We start from the raw sequence: 21,340 nt of genomic DNA, 5'->3' as shown, positions 1-21,340 counted from the left end.
TCTGTACACAATAGATTGTTATAGCTTAAATTACAAAAGCAACCATGTGAATTACAATTACATTAGAGAGGTGCAAATTTTACATAAAGAAAGCAATGGACGATATATATGGATGCTAAACAATGTTGTTAAGGCATATAATATTTAACTAAGTGGATGTTGGAGAATCAAGTTACAACTAATTTTAATTTTTTATTCCAACATGACTATTTGGATCATACATCTTGCCAATCAAACCAATCAAAGGCTACTTTTTCTTCCTCTTTCATTCTAACTTCCTTCAATTTCCACCATTAGACACCCATTTTACAATGTTGCATGCACAATTTACTTCACCAATCATGGATATGTGAGAGGTGATACTTCCTACAAGTATTGTAAGCCAAAGGCACATTCTGTAGAGCTCTAATCTAAAAGAAAATGGTAGAAGGAGGGAAGATATGGACTCTACTCATATGAAAGCCTCCACAACTATTATATGGTTTGATACACTTTCTACCATAGAGGAGGCCTTCATTGACCCCAAATTTATCTTGACCATTTTCAATCAATTTATGTGGTTTTAAAGTAGCCACATGTGGATATAGGAGCTCAAGTTCTTGCCATTCTAAGGAAGATGACAAGTGGAATGTGTGTAATTAGTGACAAGGTTTTTGCCTCCCTCCCTGTGGTTTTTGGTTGTTGTTGTTGCTGCATTGACTTCTGTCCCACATGCATGTGCTTGTTATGCCCAAATTGTGCTTGGAAACTTATCTATGCAGTTGCAAATATGGCAGCCTTATGATCCCAACTTTTGCTCTGATTATTCATTATTTTGCTGAAGTCTACACCTTGGTTCAGGGATCTAATGCAAAAACTCTTTTGTCCATTTTTTTCAATTAAACCATTGAGGCAATTCTTTTTTCTTCTCCTTCTTTTGCAACACTTTAAAACCTTAATCCTCCACTAAAAATAAATTAAAAAAAAAAAAAAAAAAAAAAAAAAAAAAAAAACTTTCACAAATTGGTCAAAATCACTAGGTTAGTGGTTTAAGGTATTTTAATGCTAATCATAATTTAAGAAAATCCAAATATGAATCTAGATCACGAGGGGTAGAAAGAAAGCTTTCTTAATGATTTCTAAATGCTAAAGATTTGCACTGCCAACAACATTAGAGTGGTTAAGATGCACATCACACACACAGGGTGTAGAAAGTTATATAAAAATAAATAAATAACTGTAAGTGTGGCAGTGGGTCAACCACAGGTCCAGACTGATTAAGGGATTTTTTTAGTTGGAATCATAGGCTTTTATGCTTCCACAGTCCAAATTATGGCTGACCCACATTTGTGATGAAGCTGGAAGTGTGTCAACTGCAGGGCTTCCCTTGGGAGCAACCAAAGCTCTCTTCCTTCAAGGCTGCTGCAGGAATGCCCTTATTCTCCTAACTCCAACATCTAGACCCTGATATTTGCCAGACGCTTTTTGGCTGCAGCAGGATAATTGTTTTTATATTTGGTAGTCTAGTGGAATGCATCTTCCTTATATGTGTGTGTATATTTGCTTGTGCATGTAAATAAGGGTCCTTGTTACAGAAGCCTCACTCAACTGAGGATGAATAGATAATTTGCTATTGGACAGCAGCAAGAAAAACAAAAACAAAAAAACAAAGGGCACAAATTGATTTTGAGAGGTTCCATGAATGAGGGTGAATTATTCACATGGGGACATTTACTCCCTGAATGAGACATTGCTGCTGTAGCCTGCTGGGCCTTGTGTGTGTTTCATTTTGGCACTATTGAGTTTTGACATGGACTAGTCTGTTGTGCCCACATGAAGAAAAATGATTTTTTTTTTGTTACTACTATGGGATCATGAAGTGGGATCCTTGGAGCAATGCAAAGAATCTCTCTCTCTTGCTTTCTATCTTTCTTTCTTTCTTATTACATGGTGCATTGAAATTTGTTCAAATTTTGTCTAGTGATTAGAGAATCATGTATCACAGATGTAGCCACAAGTTGTCTCATATATAAGGGATTTTCTCTCTCTCGTTTAATAAGTCTTGTGCATCACAACAACATATATGGAATTTCAGAGCATTTGTGGCATTTTTTTTCTTGTGGGGCTTCATGGGGGTATGGGTACAAATTCAGTAGTGAATTACAAGGAATAAACATTAGAAGAAAAAAAAAAAAAAAAAAAAAAAAAATTGTATAAAGGTTGTTGTAGGTTAGGAGGAAGAAGGGAAAAGAGGACAGCTCTTCCAATAATGCACTTGGCACACCAGCCACGTTTAAAAGGAGGTGAGTAAAAAGAAAGTGCCTCTACTGCTCTTTTTGTCACAATGAGAGAGAGAGGGATGGGATAAGCCACCAAACTATTTTTCCTGCAAAACCCATTTGTTGTGGCTTCTCCTGCTGCTCCACTTCAAAGTCCCTTCAGAACATTATTTCATTATCATCACCAGTAACTCTTGAAAACTGGGTTTTCAGTAACAAAACAATGAGCAATTGGAGGTTTTCCAGCACAGGTTTTTCAATGGTAAAAATAACTACTTTGGTTCAATACCATGTGCAAATATGTAATACCAATTTACTTCTTCTACCCTGGAGAGGCAATAACAACAGTAGCAACCAAAAGAGGTCTATCCTGCAATGCTTTTGGCTACTGAAGTTGCACTCTCCACGTAACTGCTAAACCCTAGATCTCAGCACATATAAAAAAAGGCTTAGTTATTTAGATTTTTGTTTTGTTTTGTTTTGTTTCTTTTTTTGTGTGTGTTTTTGTGCAGATTTTGTACTGGCTGGGTTTCAAGGTGATGTTTTATGATGCTTCCTTCCATTGTTGTACCAGGCAGGCCTTGTCCTGATTGAACCCCATGATAGAATGCGTGATGGGGGGAAGCACATTATGGGGCTTTAGATGATCAATCTGTTTTGCTTTATGGCTCCGTGCACACTGGCAGAATTTGTGTGTGTGTGAGCCCAGCCCACACTCATCAGGGACCACACTTGCTGTGGATCTGCCCTTTTGTCTGTCCCAGGTAGGTTTCACTACAGTGGTAGTGGAAGGATGGATTACATGGTGGAACTTGCTTGATCTCCTTTCTGTTCCTGGGAGTGAATTGTCCTTGCTGGACATAGATTAGGTCAAAAAGCCCAATTCAGAAGCTGCTTCCAGTTTTTCTCCAGAGATGTGAGTGCATACAAACAAACAAATATATGATAAACTATATATATATATATATATATATGTTTGCAAATGTATGTACATTTTTCATTTGTAGATGGGAGTTTGGGTTTTTTTTTCCACTTGTGTGGGTAGAGCTATAGGCCATATGTTAGCTCACTCATGATGGTGAGAATACTCACAACAGACAAGTGTATGTATCATATATCTAGAATCACCATGCATTGAAACTCATACTTGTCATCATCTGCCACATGCTGGTATTTAAATTAATTTACTTCCAGTAGAACAAATTTGTTTGTATTCCCACTACCACCATATGCACAATGAATAATAAAATAATATTAATAATAATAATGACAGAATATTGGAAAGAACACAAATCACAAGTAAAACAAAAAAAAAAGAAAAAAAAAGAAGGTTTGTGAGCCTATATTATTTCCTTGCACACATACCCAACACACACACATCATTATTATTATTATTATTATCATCATCATCATTATTATTATTATTATTATCATCATCATCATTATTATTATTATTATTATTATCATTATTACTTTCATGGTGGTAATTGAGAAACCACTACCATTGGTGTGGGAAAACATTGCTCATCAAGTTAGGTCACAGTTTCCATTCCAACCACGTGAATGCATTCTGGAATTCAATCAAGTAAAAAAGGTTCAAACCTTGAAATGTGATGGATGTAATTTCACTACTACAAATACCTAAAATCACTTTTCAATCAAATTCAAAAATAAAAATAGAGCAGAAATGGAAGAGAAAAAAAGCCCACACTTGTCACATCTTCCTTACTTAAAATCAAATTGTGATACCATAAAGTATCAGCCCAAAATAGAGACACAAAAAGCAAAAAAGTGGTAGGCATGTAAAAGAATGTGGAAACATTAACATCAATCTAAGTGTACACATGTTTTCTTTTTCTTTTTCTTGTAGACCCTTTTATTCTTCCCTTCTTCTTCCTTGTTATTATTATTATTGTTACTATCTCAATGCCTTCCGGAATTTCTTTACAGGGACAAGTCATAGCAGAGACCCAGAGGGATTGGAACAGTAAATAAGCAAGTTAAAAAGGGATGGGGAGCTTCGGTTTGTGTGATGATATGGGGTGTCCTTACAAAAAAAAAAGGGGGGGGGGTGTGTGCTAGACATGAGAAGGGCTAGTGGCCATTGATGAAGCTTTTGCTTGCTCACCTACTTTAACGTCTCCCAAGGTCTCGCTTCATAGGGGACCCCCAAAGCAAGATAGTAAGAGAGAGACCCAGTAGTAGTGTTAATGGGTCATTTCCCCATAGCATTGCATTAATGACACCTTACGTAGATCCGTTTCCTTGCATTGGGAAGCGGGCCCTTACTCCGCTCGTCTCCACACCCTTTTCACCCTTGCCGCTCCAGGGTAGCGCGGCTAACGTCACCATAAAAGCCGTTCGTCGCGCTCGAGAAGCTCCCCCTGCGTTCCCTGTGAGGTGATCGTGGCTAGCGTGGCGGGGCAGCCGTAGACAATGACGTACCCCACCGTGCCGCGCGGGTGTAGGGCAACTTCGTGGTAGGGCCTCCTCCTCACCTCTCCTCTTCGTCTTGTCCTCGTCCTTCTCTTCGTCCTCGCTCGTGTGGACTCGTCATAGTTTTGTTTTGTTTTTTTTTTGTTTTTTGTTTTTTTTTTCCATACCTCGTTGTGGCTCCTCCTCTTCGTTGCAGCAGCAGCGTGTGACCAGTTGGATGCGGAACGGTCTCAGTGAACAGCTTCCGTCGCCAGGTTTCTGTAGATTTGCGGAAAAAGCGTCGGGATCAAGGTCTCCTGGGGAGTTGTTTACCGGGCGTTTCATTTGCATTCAATTTTAAATTAAACAAAGATCGTCTTCATTACCATTGACATTACTACCATTCTTATTCTTCTGATTTTTATTATCTGTTTAATTATTTATTTATGTATGAATAGTTGTCTAATTCTGTCTTCTTACTACTTACTTGTCTGTTGATTTTCTACGTCGTGGTTGTGAAGTGAAGGCTCTGTGTGGACTATTTGTTGAGTGGAGGTGTGGTGGTGGTGCTCTTGAGTAATTAGTCGATTTGTGCGGGGTTGCGGAATTGGATCGGTAGAGAGGAGAGGAACGAGTAACCAGGAATCGCTATAATTAGAACAATGTGGAGCTTCGTGCTCTCATGATTGTTAAAGTGGAGTTTCAGAGTTGAATGATTGCTGGTGGAGATTATCATTTTTATTTTTCTTCTACGGTGTCGTTTTTCTGTTTTGTATCGGATCGCAACAACGGATGCGGCTGGAGAGTTTTTGCTGTGAAGAGTTTTGGTTGCGCGTAGTCGTTAATGGTTACTGTAGCAGCAGTGTGGCCGAGATTTAGCTGTCTGGAAGTTTAATGCTCGATGGCTGCTGCTTCTGTTGAATATACAGGCGGGTTGGAATTGTTCTGAAGGCCTAGCAAAGAAGAGCTTCAGCTGCTCTGATGGTTAATGTTGTCCACATGTGAACACCGCTCTGCTTTTCAGCGTTGTTCGACGTTCTTTTTCTTGGCAATTTCCACATTTTTTGGCGTGTTTTTGACGTTGGATCGGGGGTGCTCTTGAGTTATTAGCCTCCTGAGTATCGAAATCCAATCCGTCTTTGTTCGGAAGACTTTGCTCGTCTATGCCTCGGGAAACAACGGAGCACATTCTCAGTAGAAGCAGGTACTAGAACATTTGAGGAGGAGCTCCGGATAGGGATGTGTCGTGACTGCATACCAAACCAGGAAATGGACTAAAGTTTTGCTTTGAAGTTTGTCCAGGATGGTCTTCAAGTTTTACAGCTCAGTTTTCGTGGACTGTCCGATGTGACGATGTTGCAAGCCTAGTAATAATAACGAGACGTTTTAGGTCGATATATCCGTCAATACTTGTGCGAGGAATTCTGTGGCTTCGGCCTAGATTCTCCAAGTACAATGTTGGATGCTGTGGAACAAGTTTCAAGGAATTTATCGAAGGTCGGAACTCCCACAAAGCATCTTCAAGCTCATCTTGCAGGTCTCAAGCGCTTGTCCGCCCGCGCGAGTGCAGGGCCTGTTACTCCGCCAGGCACTCGCCGGGTCTTTTTCTCCTTCTCTGCGTATGCCCGCAACGTTGTAGACAAATTGAAGAGTTGCAAAGTCCCCATATCCGAAGGTCTCTCTGATGAAGAGTTTGATAAAATTGAAGCAACATTTGGAATCACATTCCCTCCAGACTTGAAAGGGATCCTCCATGAGGCTCTTCCTGTCGGAGCAGGCTTTCCCAACTGGCGAGCTGGTAGTCGTGATCATCTCAGCATGCGCATCAACCTGCCCATCGTTGGGCTTTTACGTGAAGTCGCTAATTCCAGTTTCTGGTGGAAAGCATGGGGTCCAAGGCCGACGGATACCAAACTAGCCGTCAGAGTTGCTCGTACTGCTTTACGCAGATCTCCAATCCTTGTTCCCATATATGGTCATTGTTATATCCCCTCTTCGCCTGGTCTTGCCGGCAATCCTGTCTTTTTCGCGTACCAGAAGAACGTCGTCTTCTGCGGGTACGATGTTGCAGACTTTTTCGACCGTGAAGGTTTCCTGCTACACAAATTCGAGTTCGGTGATTTGATGTATGACATGGGTAGTTTCAGAAACGAGAAAAACATTGAAGGTGGAACTTTAGATCGTGTTAGTAGGGAGCTGCATCAATCAGATAGTGAATCTGTGCACCGTAGCTCGAATTCCTCATTTGGGACAGATGTGTCGGAAGCATCAGGGTCTGGGAGCTCCAGCGGCGAAGGAGAAACATGGGGTCGGAGTTTGGATGTTCTTGCTAAAAATATTGAGCTCTTGGTGAGTCCGCGTATGGGAAAGCTTCACAGCGGGGGATTAGAGTGTTTGAATTCCAGCCGTAGCGCAAGCCGGCAGCTCAGCTTTTCAAGAAGTTTTGATCGACGATCACAAGAATCAGACCTATCACAAGATTTCGAGAGCTCTGATGATATTACGAAGTATCCTCACATTGTGGAGAAATCTCTTCCTTCAGAGATCTTGATAAACGTCTCCATGGTCCAACGGGATGCTCGAACTTCTCGACATATTGAGTTCTGGAGCGATCTCGCGGAAAAGGTGCACAAACAATTTGCTGTGCATGGTGAAAGTTTCTTTTCCCCTGAAAAGATTGTTTCCGATTCATCGAAGCGTAGTTCAAGTCCAGTGAAGAAGCATCCAGAAAGGGATCGCATGGAGGAAAAGAACGAGGCGCAATCGTTGAGGTGGTTAAATGGATATCTGGACGAGATATCTCTGGTTCTTCGGCAGGGCGGTTGGCGGGAGGACGATATAAACGACATGATTGTCTCAGAACCTCCATCGCAACGTTGGAACCAGCAGCTTGATGAGAAGGTGAGGAACAGTTTTGTGTGCCCTCAAGTCGGTTTGTTTTCTGAATTGTTTACAGTGCTATGTTTTTCGTTCTATTTTTTGATATGCTGCATGCAAAAACTTCGTGAGAATTGTGATCTCTTTGTCAAGCCCTTTTTCTTCTCCTTGCATGCGAAAGTGCCTGCATAAGCTGTGTCTGAACGATAAAACCTAATCTGAGGGTTTCCTGAGGCTAACGTTGAAAATATGTAATTGCTTCACATTCATAAAGATATGTGGATGCATCCAGGCAGTTCTGTTTGCCTTGACCAGGGAAGTGGAGTTATTCTCTGTCACTCGAAAAGGCTGGATGGAGTGTCCCTGATATCTATGTGTAACCACGGAAATGGAACTTGGTGCTATGTTAAAAAATTCAAATGGATAGGGAACTTGTACACATGCATCACTTGCAGTCTGCTGTCTAAGTCTTGGACATAAGATCAGCACACCTACTGCACGACCGAATTCCCGGAAATAATCGGAATGTTGAAATTATTTTTTAATGAATGGAAAATGGAGCGACTATGCAGGGGATTGATCTGCCTTTCACTTGTGTGCAATTAGACAGAATCAAAGCATCACTTTAGTGACGGTTTCTTAACTATTCTTCTCTGTTTTGTTCTTTGAAGGTGTACAGTACTGCTTGGAGATGGAGCACTGCAACAAATTTTCCCATGTTTCACCAGCAAGCTTGTAAAATGCCAACCAACTCAATTTCTTGAGATTCATTCGCCAGCATTCGATAATAATGACTTCTGGCTGATTGTGAATTTTGTAATCTTCTGTACACACCGTAGGTGCAGAGTGTGCTCACATGCAAAAACTCGACCTGTGGGGGCTCTTAAGCTACTTGGATATTTTTGGTCACCTTCAAGTCAAAATAGAAGACGGGATTTTCATCTAGCATTATTTTACGCCTGGATGAATATATCGACCCCTTTTACATGCAGTGGAATATATTAGCACCTCAACAGAGTGTGTCGTAGATAGTAGCGGGGCTCTGATTAGGGCAGTGGGTTAGAAAGCCCATTAGTAGGGTTTGTCCTTCACACTTTGGCGTCGCATTCAAAAAAAGTTTTCCAGTTGGAGATCCTGTACAGCATCAACACCTTTGAAGCTCTTCGGATGGCAACACATCTTCAGAGCACTCTGCTTTGTAAAGTGTGCTCATTTGTTCTGAAGAAGGAATGAAGGCCCCGTGTTAACATGCATCAGTTTCGAGGGTCCTCGCTTGGTGACCTTTGGGGAAATCCGAGGAAACCTTGAACATTCTATGCCTTGCTTGAGTCTCACTCAAATATAGTTCAAGAATTTGAAGTAAGCAACTCAAATTAACAATGTGCTGTTCTATAACGGCACATGCAGAACACACAATTTTGATGGGGTCAGTACACAAGATTTCCAGTTTGTATCACATTTGCATAATGGTGTACAACATCATTAGATAATTAAGATTTGATGAACTATGTCTCTGCTTTCAATGATGTCGCGTTGGCTCTTTACTTTCATTAAGCAACATGCCATGCATGTGACTGCTTGAAAAGAGGATGTGCTGTTTCAATATATTCTTCATTCTTTGTTTGGCCCAACATGGTTTGACTAGTCTGCTTTTGCTTAAAATCAGAACTCCTTTTGAAGAACGACAAGAAAAATAAAAGTAACCTGGAATTCCTTGTCGTCAAAAAGGAGAACGTTTCATTATTTCATGGAAATTTATGGCACGTGAACTAATGCTCTACTCTATATCATGGAACAATACATACAAACCAACATTATCACAGTTTCAAGCCTTACAAAGATTATTTGTTGATTTAATTATGTCTTTTTGAAAAACAATTATTCTATTGCATGCACACTTGTTAAAAAGTCACTTAATTATTAGTGTTTATGATTTTCTTTAGTCCTTCATTTTAAAATTTTATTGTATATGACATCGTAAATAATTTTAACACTGTATGTCATAATCTGCACTAACATTACTATTAATCATGAAAATTGTTGTGTCATTAATTCTGTGCATGTCACAAACGTACTATATTAATATAAAATCAACAATGTTGAGTTTCTTATTTCTTTTTATTTTTATTTTAATAATTAGTGTTGAATACTTAATTTTTCTTTCTCATTTTGTAATTTTCATTAAGAGTTAGATGCATGATTCTATATATGTCTTTGATCTTTTTAGGACACTACCTCATTGTGCAACCTAATTACATTTAGTAATGTCATCATTCTACCACTTTTTTCTTGTGTTATTTATTTATTTATTATGGTTTAAAAATTAAGGTATTTCTTTAGTAATCCAAACCACCAAATTAATTCACAAACAGGTAGAAGCTACAAGTAGTAAACTTTTAAATATATTTTTTAGTATATTAGATGATACTTTATGTATCTAATAATCAATATATCTATCTAGTTAAAATAATTTGTATTTTTCTTCCTATTTTCTTATATAACTTACTATTATAAGTTAATAATTTCTAAAAGTACATTAAATATACTACCTCTTTTATATAAATTTTTAAAGTTTTCTATTTTTTAATCATAATTTCTTAGACATAAGTATACATATAAAAAATTGTTAAATTGACCAAGGCATTTATTAAATCAATCTACACATCCTAACCATCATCAACAAATTCTCTATTGCTGGACCTGCATTGGTTGAAAATCAATGATGATGGGTGGGTTAAATTAGTAAATGCTTGGATTGATTCAACAATCCTCTCTCTCTCTTTCTATATATCTATATCAAAATATATACTTATAATTTTTATTTTAATTATTCTAGCATATTACTATCAAAAACATTGAATAATTATAGGATTTAAAAAGTTATATCTCTTTTCAAATTAGCTTAATTTAAGAACAAAAATCAATAATAGTTGTAAATTATTATTTAAAAACTTATAAGAAATTATAAAACAATAGTTTTAACTAGTTGTATATATATATATATATATATATATATAATTTGTTTACTAGTATTATATATTCTTTAAGAAATCCAACTATGTTTTTATTTCTAATCCATGTTGTCTTTATTAATTTATACTTTTCTACTAATATCTTTAAATCATATTATTTAAAACATTCTAAACTTTCTTGAACTGAAATTATAGTTGCATATATTTTTCTTAATCAAATAATCATAACTTCTAAATGCCACTTTGAGATTCTATTTACTTTATTAGTATTATGGATGTTTCTTAAGAAGAAATATATGACACTTTTAATATTTATAATGCGTTATATATCTATATCTATATATATATATATTATTCTTTAAAAAAATTTGAAACTCACATTGTTTGTTTTTGATATCACTTATAAATACAGATATATAGTTATTAAGTTAATTTCAAATGATATTATCACATTTGGAGAAAAACACACAACAATGTGACATTTTTAAAACTAAAGTAGTTGAAATGTTGATATTTTTTTCAAATCATTCTAAAAAACAAATACAAAGATCAAATCACTTGAAAAATCAAGTCAAAACATCATAATTTATAAGATATGTTTAGAGGAATATATATATATATATATATAGGGAATATATATATATATATATATATAGGGATTATATATGTTTTTCTACATGTATGAATATATACATATACATACATATAGCAAAATGTTAAATTGACCCTGGCTTCAAATAAATCAACCCACATATCAAAACCATCATTTGACCCTCTTCCTCCATTCCTATTTCTAGCCCTTATTTCATGTCCCGACCCCCCATCTTTGTTTCAAGTGCCAATACATTGTTCTTCTTCCCATTATTTTAGAAATATGATATTCAACTTTCAAAACAATTTATGTTTCTTACTTTGGTAACCAACCATGAACCCCAAAGCCTCAGCCATGGATTTTACACATGATGTATATTTCAAAAGACAAACATTTTAAATTTCAACTAATTTTTTAAAAATTCCACAGGTATACAAAACACAATCAAGTAATCCTACAATGTTTTAAGTTAAAACAAGTGGGTCGACTTAGAAAAACCGGTGTCGATTTAACATTCCCTATATATGTAATGGTAATATGAATAATAATATGAAGAAGGGAGTGCATGAAGGGAACGGTGAGAACGGTCGTTCCCGACTTAGGTGAACAGTGAACAGTGGTTCTTCGCAGCAGCAGGTGTCGCTTCTCTAGGGCAAGACGAGTGGAGCGATCTGCGAGGTCGCATGCTCGCGAGCTGGGCATGCTCGTCTCTGATTCCGAGATCTCTTCCTTCCTTCGGCTGCGAGGTCGATTGCGAGGTGAGTTAGGTTTGCGAGGTTGCCAGGGTTCCAGCGAGCCACGGGTTGCGCCTAGCGGTTGGCTATTGAGGGAGAACAAGGTAGAGTTTGGCGATGGTGGCCCCAAGCGCTGCACCTCAGAAGGCGGGGGCTGGAGCGAGCGGGGGAAAGGGGTGGGGAAGAGGAATGAATTTTGGGAGTGTCACTGGGACGAGTCTCACGGACAAGGCGCGCAGAGCAGCCAGCAACACTGCGCGGTTTAGCCAGAAGCTGCTGTGGAGCACAGGTAAAGCTGCGTGGATCGCTGGGACGACGTTTTTGATTTTGGTGGTGCCGCTGATCATTGAGATGGACCGGGAGCAGCAAATGGTGGACATGGAGAGCCAGCAAGCAGGGCTTCTGGGAGCTCCACCGCTTCCTGGATCACCGCCGGCCGTCAAGTGATTGGGTTTCGAGCTTCGTCGTATTGGCTATTTGCTGCACTTTGTTGTACGTACGTGGAGTGTAATCGTCTTTCGTTTTTTGCATTTCCCCAATCGCCGTGTTTCTCCCCGAAACCTAGTCGCTCATTTTGACGGGTGGTGGGTTAGAATTTGATTGACAGGAATTTGCGACCATTCGAGTTTAGGGTTCCGGAGGGGCTTTAATGTTCCTGGCCAGTGGCTGATGCAAGAATCAATTGCAAGAATGTCATCATCTAGTTAGACAATTTGATGTAAAATCTGCATTATTGAATGGTTTGATTGTGTCATGGAACCACTTGGAATTCCATCGTGAGCTTCTGTGTACTCTCTTTTGAAATTCTCCCTCTGCAAGGTTGTGCAGTTTTCGAATCAACATGAAGCCAAGATTTAGGGTTTAGGGACGTGCATGCAATATCATGTTCATGCGGTGAGGAAATTAGACATTTGAGACAACTCTAAGGCCGTGGACTGTGTGCGTGCGTTCGTGCCTGTGTGTGTGTGTGTGTATGTGTTTTTTTTAATTAGTTTATTTTAATATTTTAATTATAAAATCTCAATAATAACTTTACATTGCCACCCTGTGTTGTGGTGTGCAGCTTTTTTAGGGACATAATCTTAGTTGGTTCTTGATAACTTGAAAGTCTTAAGGACGATGGTGGGCCTGTATGTCCTGTGGTCTGTTCACTTCTTTGATGTTCATAATATAATTATTTGTCCCTAGAAAACGCATACTTGTTATTGAATGCGTTTCTTCTTTTGTACCAATTACACATTCCTTTAAAGGAGTGTGAGAGATAACATTCAATCAGCAGGAGCACGAATGTGAAGGAAGTTGAGCTCCCTATGGTTCTAATAAGACTCGTGCTCATGTCTGGATTGGAAAGAGGAGCCTCAGCTGGAGGTTTGACAGATATTCTTATACAATAACGTTGTTAAACCAGGGAACAAATAAACTAGTTATTCAAATAATGGATCCAAGCTGTTATTTCCAGATCCACTGTTGTTTCCTTTACATGCTTGCCTTATCTTCAGAAGGTTGACTTGGAATATGCTGGAGTCATCCAGGGCGAGCATGGGAAACTACAAGTCATGTAATTCTCAAGGTGCTCCACAAGAAACTGCCTTACTGTTCCAATACTGTGGCACGAAATGTCAATCTACACATACCTAAATTCACACAGCCAACTTCAAGCTTAGCAATTTTCTTCTCAATTTAAGCAATGTAGGTATCAACGTCTTCACCATGCACCCCTGATTGGGTTGCTGCTTGCTAATTGAGAACTAATGGTGTATAGCCGATCCAGTCAAGGACGTGAGTGAGGCAGTTTGCCTCACTCTGTTATCAACTGGTGATGTGATAAAAAAAGTTAATTTGATTTTTTAGAGTTGTTAGAGTCATGTCACTGGATTTGAAGGCGAGCTACAGCCTCAGGGTTAGCTAGCCTTAACCTGCAGCGTGATGACTACCGAGGACGAAGGAATCAGGATGGCGGTTGTGTAGCACAGGGCGCATTGAAATAGTTGTAAATGTACGACAATCAAAGTTGGTCATTGATAACACAGGTTTGATCCGAGAACCGATTGCAATCAATTGAAAACAGAACTCATGACGAGCATTCGTGCGGTATTCTCCATCAGTATAGAGACTATTGAAAAACTAAATCAAAGAGCTAATCTTTTTTTAAAAGCTCTGAATTAGGCCACAAGACTCCTAGACCTGAAAGTCAAACTCGACATGAATAAAGAAGAAAGCCCTTGAGGCGGTTGTAAATACTGGACATACGCTCGGGAAATTCGGCGAACTCAGTTGTCAAACACTCAGTATACTTGATCTCAAATACCTTTGCTGGTGGGTGGTCTAGCACAGTATTAACCGCTCGAAGTTTCCGACTCAATACCGACAAACTATTCAACAATCGCTCCGAGATCACTCAAACGACCACTTCTAATTCGGAAAAAAGTGTCGGTTCTTGTCACAACACCTGAGAGAGTGCACAATATGGAACACTTAGAAAAAGGATTGGCTACAGAAAAGTTCCAGTATGAGATCCCATTCAATAGTCTTGCTATTAGTGAAGTATTGAAATCACCTCTCAGAAATTCAAACGAGGGCCGCATTTACTGACAGCCTGCTGCTCTTGGTCGTTGACCATCGGAATACGGTAGATCTCGTTTTTCAGCTTGAATACGGGAACATCTACATCAGGTTCACAACATCAAATGACTTCCGATTCGAACGATGACCTCATTTTTTAAGTGATGTAACAGATAAGTCTCCATACAATAGCTATGTCTGCATTGAGGAATAAAAGGCAAAGAAAACCGTCTTAAAATGAAACATACATCAGACGCTTTCAACCATCCTTCTTGGATAATATTCCAGGACATCTGTGACGTTCATCAATAACAGGAATTCCAGAAATTTCAGTAAAGTTGCAATTAGCCTCCTCTAGAGCTTGGTCAGGAAATGCCAAGTACATCCCGTTCGTCGTCACGTTGGCCAAAATCGTGTCTGGCTATGCCTGGAAAATAAAACAAAAAAAAGCTATGATACTAAATTCCAAACAACTTCACCAGAAGCACGTGAAAAATAAAGCAAACCAATGTAAAGCACATTCATGAAGTACAGACGCTAGCGCCAATCAACACATGAAGAAGGGGGTTTAGGAGGTTTACCATAAAAAGCAGAATGATAATGCAAGTCCAAGGACAGTCTGTTGGTGTCACTAATGATGCAGATTCCATGAGGACCTCAAACAATAAGACTCAGCGATAGTTCGCAAATGACTGAAGGACAGTAGGATGGAAGATTATTCCATAGGCTATTGATGTGTCCACAATTTTTCAACAAGTACTCCGTACTGCCTTTCCACACTGCCAGAGTTGCGCACGCCTCACAAGAGTCTGCAACGTTGCTTCGGTTGCAAAAACAAAAAAAAGCCTCGGAGACAGAACGACCAAGATACACACACTCACCATGGCCTTGACCAAGGCAAGCTCATGGTGCTTGGTCAGATCCTCGCAGTTCAACAGGGAAAAATTCTCGGATTACTCTCCAGACACCAGAATATGGACCAGCACTGAACTCTTCTTGACGTCAAAGCTCAATCCCTTCGGAGAGCCCGAACAGTCACCGGCTTCTCAAACACCTCTGAACCGGAACAGCGAAACAACTGGCTCCACACTCTGCGCACCCTTTCAAGCGCACTTCTCTGCAAGCGCGACACAGGTGAGCCGGTTCCCCATGCAACGGACGACTTCATCCCTCAACGCCATTTTGTCATGGAATTCGCGGAGCAACTTAAACACAAACACACATAATATTACAACAACAACAACAACAACAGTCGCTCGCTCAAGACAGAGAGATCCACGCTGTGTGTAGCTCACGATGGAGCTGCAGTAAACGTTTGGTTTTCAAAGGAAACAGGGGGGGGGGGGGGGGATTTAAACAAGGAGAACGGTTCCGAAGACGGTTTCATCCGGAATAGGGACGGAAGTGGGTGGAACGGTCGTCGATGTCAAGAGGCCTCACCTGTTCCTGTGTCTATAGTTCGGAAATAGCCCCCCCTCCGGCCCTTCACACCGGTTTGGTTAAATAAATAAAGAAATAAATAAATAAATAGTCAAAATTTGGGAACATTGGTGCAACAAAGTCAGAGTTAAAGTGGAAGAGAATAGCACAACACCAAGATTTATGATAGTTCAATGAGTTTTACAACATTTGACAACAAGTTCAATGAGTTTTACAACATTTGACAACAAGTTCAATGAGTTTTACAACATTTGACAACAAGTTCAATGAGTTTTAAATTTAGGCATAATTATAACTATGTTGATTAGTGGATTCAAATGTTAAATATTCTTAGCATTAGCTAGGGATTAGGAATAGGCTTATTAGAAAAAGAGGACAAAAATAAAAGAATAAGAAGAAAAAGAAGAAGAAAAGGTTATTAAATTTAGTGGTTTAGGACCAAATATAATTAGAATAAATACAATGACTTTGTATAGAGTATGTCTTTCTAATGGTGGACTTAGAGACAAGCTAGCCACAATGCAAACAATGACAAGATAGAATCTAACAAGGAAGTGTATTTTTGAATAATGATATTATTGTGAGAATAGAGACAAGAAGTGCATCTACACCAAATAAAGGCAAAACTAGGTGAGAACTTTCATGTAGGCTATACTTGTTACTTTGGATTTTTTTCTTAAAATAGGTGCTAGAGAGATTAATTAATGTAGATGTATTGAAGGCCAAAACAATTCTTGTGCAAAAGTATATTGCAATTGTATAATTTATAGACCGCATGCATTCTTTAGAAGAACTTGAAAAACGGTTTTAAGATTTAGAAATAATTGTATTAGATCCTTTAAAACTACATGGAATCATTGGCAAAGGTTTCTATTGTTTGAAAAAAAATTAAAAATTAAAAAAAAGCTGAAACTAAAACTAAAACTAAGATTTAAAACTAAAACACCAATCAAATAATATTAATGTTGTATTAAGAGGTAAGAATAGATTTTAGGTGAAAAAAAATCTCTTTAGAGAAAGAATAGAAAAAACCATAAGATGGAATTTTGGAATCCTAGTGGTAGAATTGAAAATCTATGATAAAAAAGATAGATACTAAGTAAGAGTTGTTAGTGATGCTTATAAGTATTCTTCAAAATCTATCTTATGATTAGGATGTTGGAATTTTAGATTATTTTTGTATTTTTAAGTCTACACTAACATATTTAAAAAATAAAGTCTTTTATGTACAAAAAAATTAAAAATAAAAAATATTAAGAATATTCCTTATGCTACTTAATTAATTGACTATTATGCCTTGGAATAAAGCTTATAAGAAGGATATATTATACCTTGTAAAATAATATAATATTTAAAATTTTAAAAGTTTTATATTATCAAATATTTACTCATATAAATATTTTTATTGGTTTATTATTATTATTATTATTATTATTTTCTATAATATATTAAAGTATAATGTTGTTAACTATTATTTTATGTTTGTATTATCTCTATTAGTTTGGTGGTGTTATGTATGTGTATATATATATATATATATTTACAAGTTAATATTATAAGAAAATATGAATATTTAAAATATTTTAAAATTTAATATCCTAAAAAAATACTTTATATGTTTTAAAAATGATGTCAATAATAGAATTTATGTTTGATTTATTAGAATTTCAATGTTGAGATTTTCATTCTATAATTTTAGATATTATTAAAACTAAACTGTAATACTTTATTTATTTATTTTTAATATGTAATATTTTTTGGTTTTTATATGTAGCTGAAATGTTTTAGCTATTTCATTGGTTATAATAATTTAAAATAATTATTTGGAATGATTTTTAATTTAAACCATTTTTTGTAAATGTCATTAAAAATATCTTAGAAAATGGTTGTATTAATCATACACATCAAAAAGAACCTCTTTAATAACATCAAGTTTAATCTTGTAATAGAGTTTGAAGTTGTATCATTTAAGATTCTTTTCATTGTCTTTTATTTTGGTATTTTAAGTATATTGTGAATAACTGAAAAATGTAAAAAATATTTTTTTAATAAAATATTTAAACTAAATTTATTAATTTATCTTTACCATCGTAAATTTGTGATTTTTCTCCTTTGTCTTCCTCTCATTTTAAAAATATGTATTTTTTTTTTATTGAGTTTTAATGATCACAAGGACTGTATATTTAATTTTAAGCACTTAATCTCATTCACAATAACTAAATTAAGAAAATTATCTAATTTTAAACAAAATAAGCTATGATAAATTCACATATAGTAAAAAATATATGAACATGTGACAAATATTTTAGGATTTGAAGCATTTTTAAAATATTTTTTCCATATGGCATAATATATAGTTTTAAATACAAAATTATATTGCCATTCAAAATAAACTAAACTAAACTAAACTCAATTTGAATCACACATTATTATTATTATTATTATTAACTTGATAAAACGTCATTATGCAGCAAAAACAATATTCTTTGGAATCGAGTGTTCAAAATTTTCTTGGCTTTAGAATGAAAGATTTTTTTACATGGTTCGAAATCCTGTTAAACTTAGAAATCCTGTTAAACCTTTTCTTTTTGGGTCTGTTATAGAGTGATAGAATGATACATTCTTGTGAAGTGTAAACAACCTGCGCACAAAATTCCAAACAGAAATAGAGCTTGCAGATAAAAATAATAAATAAAAAATAAAAAAAAATAAAATCCCACCTCAGAGAGTGCCTCAAAAATTCTGAATGAAACGATGGGAGCAAGTAACAAACACGCAGATCCTGGTCTACGTGCATCGACAGTTCCTATAACGTGATGAAGGACGTTGTAGATCATGTCTGTATGACGATGCTACCGCTGGCTAGAAATTCCCTATAGAATCCCAACAGTGGGTCCAAAACACCGTCCCAGTGATGCCAACTCTCTTCTAAGAATTGAGTCCTTGTTATCAGAACAATTCTTCACCATCGGAGTTGTTTGTAAGTGGAGCTTATTGCGCGCACTGCACACCACGAAACAAGCAATTCATTGTTAAAATCTCCCCATACCTCACTACAGAGCATTGACAAGGACAATGTGGATGAATGAAGGAGATTTGGGCTTAAGGATCATTATAGCTGCTGGGTACATTTCTAGAGTAGAAATTTGGTGAATCTTGTAGAAATAGTTCCATGCATTTTGACCTGATTTTGGATCCCTTAAGTCTACCTGGGAGTATAAAAAGGTTCCAAAAACTGCGATTGCAGCACCAACGGCGTTGATGGGCGAGACCTTTGTGTTGAACATGATGATTGAGGACACAATAACGGTTACGCGCTTCATCGTGTTGCCAACGCTGAATGTGAGTGGGGAGATTTTGTCCAATGACATGTATGACACTTGGTTGTATAAGTGGTAGAACACACTCTGTGCCACTACCCACCTGCATCGCACAACCATTTTCTTATCAACTTGCTTAAATACCGTCATTCGTAATATTCGCTCATGTAAACCCGCAGCAACACCGCGATATCCTGCAACCCTCAGAAGTAAAGACACAAAGGTGTTCTGCAAGGTGTTCCTGGAGGGGGGCTTCACCAGAATACTTGGTCGCCGTGGGCGAGTGTGGCAGCCTGCCAGCCAGCCGTCCAAGCTCTTGGGCCCTCAACGGCGATTGCGAAGGGTGTCAAGAATACCAGGCTCATCATGCTGAGGCAAGCGTAGTAGTTCATCCCTCCCATTTTCTTACTCTTGGACATCCCCTTCTTCGAGAAAATATTGCGAAATACAAAAAAAATGTTCGAAATCATGGCCCCCGTAAATCCTGTCCACCAGCACGAACAGACATTATTCATTCCAGGCAGGTACTTCAGGAACTTGCAAGCTAAGGATATGATTCTCAATGAGCAGCACCAGCTCCGCATGAAGGCACGGAAACAGTACAGGGTCTTGGCTGAGGGGAAACCTGTCATGTTGAAGTTCAGCTCTGTCGCCGCTGCCAAGGCGCAACCCCCTATGATTGGCAGCAGCGAGAGATACACTTGATACGGAAACTTATCCCCAAATACTATTCTCTGGATGATCACACTGAATGCAGGCTCCGAGCTTTTGATGATATGGGTGAAGGATACCGCCACCTTCGACATACTTATTGTCGCTGCTACATGCCCAATCGTATGAGCTAGCGCTACCTGCATTACACACACCAGCCCAGTAGTTATTGGATTTTGCCATTCCAACAGACTGATCTGCTGCAAACAGAATAATTAAGGAGGGTGTTACAAACACTCCACACGAGATAGCGTGATTGAGAGATTGAGTTTTACCGGTGCGAGGCTCCTCCAGAACTCGAAGTCCACTTCAGGCGCCTTCAAGATCTTCAAAGCCCATGAGATGAGCATAATCCCGGAACCAGCTGCCAGGGAAAGAGTGGACGTCAACCAAGGGAAGGGATACACATTCAACACCTTCTTGTTGTAAATATTGAATACTACATTGAGACTCCACCATACGGCAAACTTCATCCCAATGTTTAATTTGCTTGCATCTGCTGCATTTTGTTTGGCGGCCTTTTCTTCATCGACCTTGAGATTGGGTGTATTCTCAGGAGGATTGGCACCGGCCGCGCCTCTCCCTGAAGCTTGCGCAACGATTCTCGAAGCAGGTGTGAGCTTCACAAGAGCCTCATTCCTGTGACGAGGAGCCAGATGCAAACTGGACTGGCCACCGAGAAAAGGGCTGAAGCTTAGAGTGGTGCTCGCAGATACCAGTGATTTGAGCAATTTGTTTTTGTTGCTGGATGAGGTTCGCATGCTCATGGTGCCTAAATGAGGTCGTCCATAGAAAGGATTTGCGATGGATGAAATCGAAGGGCTGCTGGCGACATTGCACCGAACAAAATCGGGGCAGCAGCATGTCGAGGTCATACTTGACAGTGTGAGCAAATTCATGGTGATGGTTTCGGGTTCACAGGGCTGCGATATGAAACAATCGACCTAGTCTTCAGGAAAATGGAGAATCGTGTGACTTGTTCCCTCTTGTTGATGTGCTTTCATTCTTCACCTCCGAAAAGCAGAGCACTCTGCCCATGGCCATGGCTACAGACGTGCTCATCGTGCACTGAATTTATTACTGCAATGTCGCGAAACCGTTAGGCTGAATGGTGCACCTCTGCTAAGACTGAGTTTTCGGTTCCAAAATTTTGTTTACCGCAACGCGAGAATGGCCTGTCTTACTTTCGCGATCAGGAGGTGCGATTGGATCCGAAGGGAAAACAGAACCGAAGACAGGAAGATTGTGACTATGTCGAAGAGACAACATTGAAAGGGTGTGACAAGAGGCACCAACAAAAATAGTCATAGATGAAGGGTAGTGAGTGAGATGAGAACAGTAAGCCGAAGGAAAAAAACAAAACGATTATATGAAGAGTGTAGGAACACAAGTCATAGTGAATCACTTGTATGATTCTTGTTCGTGTATCGAGACAAGTCCAACGGAATCAATTCATATG

The 21,340-nt window shown here is 38.2% G+C and overlaps 3 protein-coding genes and 1 long non-coding RNA gene across 6 annotated transcripts; 2 read left to right on the top strand and 2 right to left on the bottom strand.

The window, feature by feature from the left end:
• Positions 1-4,840: 4,840 nt before the first annotated feature.
• On the top strand, positions 4,841-9,073 carry LOC112276931 (uncharacterized). 2 transcript variants are annotated; one of them, XM_024508750.3, is made up of 2 exons: positions 4,841-7,574; positions 8,230-9,073. In XM_024508750.3, the coding sequence occupies exons 1-2, from the start codon at positions 6,129-6,131 to the stop codon at positions 8,287-8,289; spliced, it is 1,506 nt and encodes a 501-aa protein (XP_024364518.1). In that variant the 5' UTR covers positions 4,841-6,128; the 3' UTR covers positions 8,290-9,073. The 2 variants fall into 2 exon arrangements, with proteins under 2 accessions (XP_024364518.1, XP_024364516.1); XM_024508748.3 differs by having other exon boundaries at positions 4,904-7,574; positions 8,222-9,073.
• A 2,678-nt stretch (positions 9,074-11,751) lies between these two features.
• On the top strand, positions 11,752-12,628 carry LOC112276421 (mitochondrial import receptor subunit TOM9-2). The gene has a single exon (XM_024507714.3). The coding sequence runs from the start codon at positions 11,966-11,968 to the stop codon at positions 12,293-12,295; it is 330 nt and encodes a 109-aa protein (XP_024363482.1). The 5' UTR covers positions 11,752-11,965; the 3' UTR covers positions 12,296-12,628.
• Positions 12,629-12,893: 265 nt separating this feature from the next.
• Positions 12,894-15,734, bottom strand: LOC112276423 (uncharacterized). 2 transcript variants are annotated; one of them, XR_016500545.1, is made up of 4 exons: positions 14,992-15,734; positions 14,659-14,837; positions 14,406-14,512; positions 12,894-13,482 (listed from the first exon to the last, which is right to left on the bottom strand). It is a non-coding gene; the product is annotated as an uncharacterized LOC112276423 (long non-coding RNA). The 2 variants fall into 2 exon arrangements; XR_002968004.3 differs by lacking the exon at positions 12,894-13,482 and adding an exon at positions 13,880-14,297.
• Positions 15,735-18,332: 2,598 nt separating this feature from the next.
• LOC112276911 (glucose-6-phosphate/phosphate translocator 1, chloroplastic) lies at positions 18,333-21,226 on the bottom strand. The gene is made up of 5 exons (XM_024508726.3): positions 20,157-21,226; positions 19,796-20,021; positions 19,429-19,654; positions 19,060-19,273; positions 18,333-18,853 (listed from the first exon to the last, which is right to left on the bottom strand). The coding sequence occupies exons 1-5, from the start codon at positions 20,778-20,780 to the stop codon at positions 18,842-18,844; spliced, it is 1,302 nt and encodes a 433-aa protein (XP_024364494.1). The 5' UTR covers positions 20,781-21,226; the 3' UTR covers positions 18,333-18,841.
• Between the last annotated feature and the right edge of the window lie 114 nt (positions 21,227-21,340).

The sequence above is a fragment of the Physcomitrium patens genome, chromosome 24 (genome assembly GCF_059467195.1).
Source record: "Physcomitrium patens ecotype Gransden chromosome 24, ASM5946719v1, whole genome shotgun sequence".
In the NCBI taxonomy this organism is placed as follows: domain Eukaryota; kingdom Viridiplantae; phylum Streptophyta; class Bryopsida; order Funariales; family Funariaceae; genus Physcomitrium; species Physcomitrium patens.
Note: the sequence above shows the minus strand (reverse complement) of the source record. Positions and strands in the feature narration are given on the sequence as shown.